This window comes from Pecten maximus, chromosome 4, assembly GCF_902652985.1.
Source record: "Pecten maximus chromosome 4, xPecMax1.1, whole genome shotgun sequence".
Classification (NCBI taxonomy): domain Eukaryota; kingdom Metazoa; phylum Mollusca; class Bivalvia; order Pectinida; family Pectinidae; genus Pecten; species Pecten maximus.
Genome location: NC_047018.1, coordinates 51,427,143 through 51,435,631, shown reverse-complemented (window position 1 = coordinate 51,435,631; position 8,489 = coordinate 51,427,143). Strand labels below are relative to the sequence as shown.

At 33.2% G+C, this 8,489-nt stretch overlaps 1 protein-coding gene across 1 annotated transcript in view; it reads right to left on the bottom strand.

The window, feature by feature from the left end:
* The window catches only part of LOC117326377 (transcription factor 23-like), a 9,402-nt gene extending 1,170 nt beyond the window's left edge, over window positions 1–8,232 (bottom strand). Inside the window, exon 1 of the mRNA XM_033883105.1 lies at window positions 7,467–8,232. Within this exon, the coding sequence (XP_033738996.1) occupies window positions 7,467–7,898 (432 nt within the window). The 5' untranslated portion in view covers window positions 7,899–8,232. The remainder of the gene's footprint in view (window positions 1–7,466) is intronic.
* Window positions 8,233–8,489: the final 257 nt, after the last annotated feature.

The window sequence follows — 8,489 nt, the reverse complement described above, 5'->3', positions numbered from 1 at the left end:
GGTTTTGGAGTAGGAGGAAAGTCGGAGTACCCGGAGAAAAACCACCGGCCTACGGTCAGTACCTGACAACTGCCCCACGTAGGTTTCGAACTCGCAACCCAGAGGTGGAGGGCTAGTGTTAAATTGTCGGGACACCTTAACAACTCGGCCACCGCGGTCCCCACGTATGCGATTCGTGGCTTATAAGTATGGAGAGTAGCCCGAGTTTCCTCTGGCCCTGACACCATGTCTGGTGTAGGGCCTACACCAGACATGGTGTCAGGGCAAGAGGAAACTCGGGCTACATGTAGTAATTAAGATCAACATACATCAGAAGATTCGCTGGAATATAAAGTTTCAAATTAGGGTATTTTGTTAAAATTATTTTTGTAAGCTTATATTTTATGTTGAAATAGCTTTTTTTCTCTCCATTGAAATTGTATGTATATGATGATTAACGTATACATGTAGTGCCCAATAAACCCTCAGGGGATACCTGTTTACACTCAATATGTGAGGTTTGTAAACTTGTGAGATAAAAACGAAGGTCCGTATGGCCTCGTCCTTGACACGAACTTTTACTGTACATTTTATAAGTTGATGGTTCCAACAAATAGTTTGACATGTTTAAGGTTAGCAATCCTTTGATATGTTTAATTTTGGTGTGACATTAAGACTATCTGCCATACATAAATTAACAGCGCTTTAGCGTGAAGTCCAACTATTAACTTTTGGATATGTATATTTCGTTTTTCTTTGCATGTTCAAGTTCTTTATTGACTTAGAGTCTTCCGACTCATCAGTATCCTATACATACATAATATACAAATTTTACATAGTATTGACAACATAAAAACACAACAAAAAAACATAAATTCGTGCCAGAGACAATATACTCGGAGAGCATTACTATGTTAAAGAAGCTCTTTTGACATTTGCCACTTTGATGTATTTGGCCAATTTTTCTAATTCTTTGGTATTTTGTCCGTTAAATAATTGTATCAATTTAAACTTACTTAGGTTTTTTTAGATAGTAACTTTTCAAATATTTCTTACTAATATCAGAATAACATGGGCATTTTAAAATAAAATGACATTCATCCTCGACATCATTTAAATTACATACAGAACAAATTCTCAAATGTCGCTGGATATTTTGATAACGACCGTTTTCTACATTTAAATCATGAGCTGACAGTCGAATATTAGTAATTTATCTTAAGTACCCTTTACCTAACGGTTTTCTCGAATAACCCTGAATACCAAATTCATTGTTAAGACATGTATACAAAATCCCTTTGAAGATGTTCTTATTTGTTCTATGCAATCATTCCTGTCTGTTAATATCTAAAAGTCTCTCTTTAATTACAATGTAAGAAATATTGTCAATATTTTCTGTTTGTCATATATAGCCTAGGCCTATTCTATATAATTCATTCTTGATATTTAACACCCATTTATCGTTATTATCTAACATGTCTTTATAATATGATCTTAAAATACAATTATCAGTGTTTACTATTTTTATCTAATATTTAAACATTCTTAATTTCCCTAACTCTAGCTGTGGATATCTACCTAGCTCTAAATAAACCATAGCATTACAAGTATTTTTCCGTACACCGAGTAATTGTTTACAGAATGTAATTTTTCAACGTCGTGTGAATATTATGTAAAATATTCCTGAATCCATGGTGCCCTCATTTCATATTCGTAGGGACCGTGTTGAACTTTGGCTATGTTACAGTTTAATTAATCATTAAACGGAGTTAACATTTTCCCCGAGTACGTCAGTGGCATTTCAATAAGTATCGTGTGTAAAAAAAAACTGACAAATATGCTTTTGTAGATATTGTTCCTTTCAATTTTCTTTCTATGCTAAATTTACTCCTTTCTTTTTATTTCCTTAAACCCTTTTTTGACAGTAAATCTGAATGATTTTCGTTTAACCCATTATATTTCATATAATATTTTTCAATGTCGCTTTCTGTTTATTATAAAAGTACTCGGTACTAAATGCCGTCCATACAGCCCTTTACGTAAGCGGTATTTTTTCTGGCATTATTTTTTTTATTTAAAATCAATCCAAAGTTTTATGGAAGCGATTGAAATCTTACGCTTACTTATATATACAATCTACGTCATTTTAACAGCATGTAATAACATATAATTGCAATTATCAACAAGTTTTTCATCATTCACGTGAATCTCTCGGTCTCCCATTGGTTAATTTGTCTCTTAGATTCAGGGTGTACATGCATTAAATACTTATATTTATATTTCCACTTAATTCAGACTCAATAAACCTACCACAGTTAACTCAAGTCATTTTTCAATGAACTATATCAAGTCCGGCGTAGGAATACATTTGTCATTCTAAAAGTAGGGGACTATATTTTTTTTTATTCCTTTTCAAAAGTGATCATATTTATATGAAATAAATTCCATTAAAGATAATATTTGTTTTAATTCGTTATTAAGTTTGTTCACGAAAGAAATAACCATATTTAGACGAAGAGTGATGACGTACATTTCGGTAAGTTCCGTGGTAGACTTGCACAAGTCCCTATTTGTAAAGGACAAAATAATATTCAAAAGTATTAAAACAAATATAAATATAAGGATTGAATAAAGTGATGTTGAGGTGTATAGGGGTATAAACCTCAATAGGTCTTAAGACGAATTCTAGACCTATTGAGGTTTATACCCCCATACACCTCAACATCACTTTATTCAATCCTTAATTAAATTGTTCCATAAGAGACAACGAAAGTGGGAAATGTAATCACGTGATCAGGAACTGAAATATCAACACCATGTACAGTTTTACGACGAACATTATATATACCCTACCACACTTATTAACCCTTTTCTTAACGCAAATGTTTTGAATTTCCCCCGAGAACAAAAGGAGTAAAAGTCTTTTGTTTCTAAAACTCTTTTTCATCAGTTACTTACCTGTAAATAGCCATATATCACAATACTTACGTTGTATATGATAATTATCTAATTATCTACTATTGTTTATCCTCTAATTTTCAAAAGTATGTTATTGTAAGTATGCTAGTTCATTCTATGAATCAACTTGATAATACTACTTCAATCAGATCAATCAGTATCACTTAACTGAAAGGTTGTTACTATTTGGAGATAAAAACCTCTCTTTCGAAGATTGTTTGTTTGTTTTTGTTTAACGTCCTATTAACAGCCAGGGTCATTTAAGGACGTGCCAGGTTTTGGAGGTGGAGTAAACCCGGAGTACCCGGAGAAAAACCACCGGCCTACGGTCAGTACCTGGCAACTGTCCCACGTGGGTTTCGAACTCTCTTTCGAAGAAAATATCGAATTGTTTATATGTATCCAAAAGTTTATAATTGATACTAAAGGCTTTTTAAAGGTTCTGATCAAGATCACCCGATCTATCAATTTCAGCGAATTGATTCTTCATGTAAGATTCAAATGATTTCCTGAGTTGACGTCTAAATTTAGTTTTGGAATATAAAAAATATAAAACTAAATTTAGACGTCAACTCAGGAAATCATTTGAATCTTACATGAAGAATCAATTCGCTGAAATTGATAGATCGGGTGATCTTGATCAGAACCTTTTTTGGCAACTTTTTAAAAGCAAAAAGTCAGCCTCAAGGGCTAAACAAACTGAGCTGAAATATGAAGGTAAAGTTTTCAGAGATCCTCATGATATTATTAATGGGTGGCGTCTACATTTTCAACATATATTTAAAAACCATGACGATAAGGAATTTGATTGTCATTTTCGAGATGAGATGGAAAAAAGAATCAAAATGTTAAAATCTAGTATACATTCTGATGAAGATTTGTTTTTACATGATAATTTTACTCTTAGTGAAATAAATTTAATTTGTAAAAACCTTAAATCAGGTAAAGCAGGTGGTCCCGAAAAGTTGGAAACATGGTATTATAGTAACGATGTATAAAGGCCATAGGAAGCCAAAAGATGACCCTAATAGTTATAGGGGAATAACCCTTTTGCCAGTATTTTTTAAAATGTTTGAAGTGGCTATTGCGAAAAGAATTGGCCATGTAATAGAATCTGATGTGTTCCCAAATAAACAGCAGTCGGCATACCAGAAGAATTTATGTAGCCTTTGTACAGCTTTTAATTTACAGGAATGTATTTATTATAATATGGAAAATGGTTCAGATGTATATGTATCGTTTTTAGACAGCTCAAAGGCGTTTGATACCGTTTGGCACGACGGTCTACTTGCAAAATTATATGACATTGGCCTTACCGGTAAAGTGTGGAATATTTTAAAGTTTATGTACACGGATATAAACAGTTCCGTATTTTTTAATGGTTCAATCTCCGCTCCAGTAAAGATGGAGCGCGGGATCTTACAAGGAGGGGCTCTCTCAGCCAAAATGTACTTAATTTTTATTAATGACCTATTAGATGAAGTAGAAAGATGTGGTAGAGGCGCTATGATTATCGATGAAACTGTAAATATTCCAACCCAAGCAGACGATATATGTTTAGTAAGCACAAATATTACAAGTTTAAATAAAATGTTAACTATTTCATACAGTCGCAAATGGCGATTTTTGTATTCAGCCTCAAAAAGTAAAGTTGTTGTATTTTCAAATAAAAGAACCATAACCATTAACTGTACTTTACGCCTTTATGATAACATATTGCCAGTTGTTTCGGAGATTACTCATGTAGGCATCTTATTAAATGATAAACACAATTCCATTGAAAGAACAAAACAAGCATGCACTAAATTAAAAAGTGGCACTATGGCCCTTTTACGTTCTGGGGGACATCAATGCGCATTAAACCCTTTAACTATTGCTAAAATTTTAAAAATTAAAGTATACCCATCTGCACTCTACGGATGTGAACTGTGGGTACTTTCAAATACTGAATTATTGATGCTAGAAAGAACTCAACACTTTATTGTAAAGTCAATTCAAGGTTTTGGGAAAAGAACAAGAACTGATATGTGTACTTCCTTGATTGGATGGCTCTCTATAGAAGCGTACATTGATATTAAAAAACTTTTGTATTTAGGTAGGATCTGCAGAATGAATAGAAATAACTTAATCTGCAGAGTATTCATTTCGAGATTTTTTATGTACATAGTGAACAAATGTAGTCAAAAAGGTTTTATACCCGATATCGTTAGAATACTTAAGAAGTATAACTTATATGAATATATTGTACTTTTTCTTGATGATGGTAGCTTTCCAAACAAAATACACTGGAAGTTATTGATTTATAAATCTGTATCTAATTATGAAACTAATGCTTGGTTGCATAGAATGTCTAATGACGCAGACTTCACACGATTTTTATTGCTGCATGACGATCTTAAACCTCATTATTTATGGCAATTAGCTTTGCGTCATCCAAATTTTCTTTATAATATTGGATGCATAATGAAATTGATTGTAACTGTTCGGGTAAGTAATGTTCAGCTTTTATGTCACCACTGTGGCCTTTTCTACACAGATTTTGTAACTCATGTTATTTTGCAGTGTTCTGTAACGGATAATATCCGTGATAATCTATGGTGTATTATAGCATCCATTTCAAGTATAGAACTAAGTACATATCTGCATTCACTACCTGATTATTCATTAATACATATTTTTCTAGGTGGTCCAATGAACCATCAGGTGAATGAATCTGATCATGAAGAATTTAGATTAGAGTCCATATATGCCATAAAACGAATGTTTGATCTGTACACATAATTAATACATGTAGTATCATATATATATATATATATTTATGTACATGGAATATAAGACATATATATTACTCAACTCATAATTACGATAATTAACTACATGTATATGTATATAAGATTATATTGTGAACTCGCATGCACTTTTTTGCTTGATATCACTATGTAAATAGTCACGTATTATCTACGTTACATTGATTGTATTTGTATTATCATGCTCTTCTTTGTGGAGGAAATAAAGATGATAATAATAACCATGAAAGATTTGATGTAGTTAATAATTAAGCTGGCAAGCCCATTGCATTTCCACCTCTCCTCCCTGCACACCCTCTCCTTCTAGTAGAAAATATTAAGGTTTATATATGATCACATCTTTTTTTTCCTTTTCTCTCTCTCTCTTTCTCAGATTTCGTTTATTGCTTTTCATCTCAATAATGTAAATTCCAACTGAAGGAAGTGGACTAGTATAAGCTTTCAAGCTTGTTTCCATATCCTGTTTCTGTTTGTTGTCACAAAAATGTTATCATATACTCTATCAAAAGAAACGAAATAAAGTTTACATCAACTTGATAATTTAATTGTTCGTTAATTATTCATAATTATAATCAAATAAACGACATGTATCGTCATATCAAAATTAGTGCAATTCTTTATTTTTCAATTTAATTTAATTTGATTTTTAATTAGTACCATCATTTTTGTGTAGATTACACCTTTACAATCGCGCTTAGCATTTTTCTCGTAATTGCTCCATATTTTTTAAGCTGAAAATTTCGTCAGATATATTATAATGTACAAGATGAGGTTGATTTGGCTAATTAATCTTGAGAACTCGTTGTGAACTTTATCAACGTAAACATATATTATAATATCTGTTTATCCGGGCACTAAGAACCTGATACTTTCAGTAAGAGTGACGTATCGTCCTAAGCTGAGCGCCTACCTGTAGACAATATCAGACATGTTTGCTGTAAATAATACAATTCGGAGTAAAGATTGTAAAGCAAATAGAAATTAATTTTCGTAAAGTCAAAATCCAGATCCACATTACAGAATGTGTTTGTGTTATAATAAATATAATTAGTTTTTAGGCTTTCTGCTTAAAATTATTAAAGGATAACGTTGAAATTGAATGTAGCTAAACTGTCGTCCTTTTCTGCAGCTTGATTGCTGTTTACAAACACGTGGTAACCATAGGAATATATTAGAACAATATAACGTCAGTGTTTAACAGGACTAAACAATTCCCAGCATATTACGCTGGGATCGAATCTTAAATTTGCCGGTCATAGCTTGCAAAGAAAGTGTTCCGTGACATTTAAAAATAAGTTACACATATCTAGAGACAGAGTGAAAATAATAATTAAAAAAAATCTAATTAAACATACCAGATAAGGAACTTAATTATATGTATGTTTTAAATAAAAAAAATATTGAGTCTATACGATTAAAAGTTAATGATTGAACGGTGGTTAACATATTGTGTGCCTTTGGTAAACTGTATAACCCAGAACTACACACGAACGCAACATTTAATTATGCCTGTTCCTCTTTACAAATTCTGTATTTGCTATCAATATTATTTTCTTTTCCGTGTTTTTGAGATGCTACATTTACACTTTATGTACATAAATTGCATATTTAGAGCAAATGCATGTTTAACGAAGTTGGATAGGAATTATATACTGGGTACGTTTCCAATTTCCTATTGTATCCTATCGTTGTGTTCATAGAACACCCTCACGTGCTTCCTACCTTTACTGGGTGCATGATTCCATTGGCAGCAAATACGTGGTTCTCGTCTTCATCTTCACTCAGCGTCCGCATCAGATGGGCGATATAAGTGGTAGCTAGGACGAGAACGTCCAGCTTGGACAGCTTCGTGTCCGGTGGTACAGCTGGAAGGGTGCGTTGTAGCTCCAGGAAAGCTCCTCTCAGCGTCTTCACGCGAGAACGCTCACGAGCGGCGTTCTCAAAAGTGACAGGACGATTTCGACTGTTCTGGAACCTGTCTGACTCAAGAGAAGCTAAACACCCGTCATTCATTTTGTCGAACTCAGTAAATGTTTTATCGTCTGAGTTTAGGAACATAAAAGGCGACGAATGTTCGATGTCATCCATGACGATTGCTACAGTCATATAGCTGTCCACATAAAAGTTTTTGTCTAATAAATTAATTGTAATCATAAATTATCGAATAGTTAACGATGAATACATCCAACAAAATTAGCACGTTAAGTCCAAGAAAAAAACATAGGAGGTCCGTTAATCCAAATATATGTATAATTCAAGTTGAAACTTTTTCTACATTTGTACCGTGTATTTGCACTATTTAGTTTAACTGTGGACTGTATTGTTGTACATTAAATTTGAAAGGAAGTAAACGTTTATAAAGACAAGACAATGCCCTGTGAGAAACAGATCGGTCGTCAAGAGGGAAGAACGAGAAACACAGTCTTATTGGCGAACTGGTCCTGTTTTTTTCTGCACGGTGGTCGTCAGGAGCGCTGTCTATACGACAGCGATCCATCAACCGCTAACTAGCGAGTGATGGCTAAGTGGGAGGGGGCAGGTCATGTAAACAAAATATACATACACCTTAGCGGGAGGGCACGAGGAGATGGACCGCTAGTAACATATACCATGTTTACATAATTACTGATCCGGATTTCGGTGTACAGATTAGATTTGATCTCTTTTTGCCTACTGTCACAATTAGGAATTGATAATCCGTAGTTAATATCTTCACTTAATGATTAAAATAACAGAATAAATAAT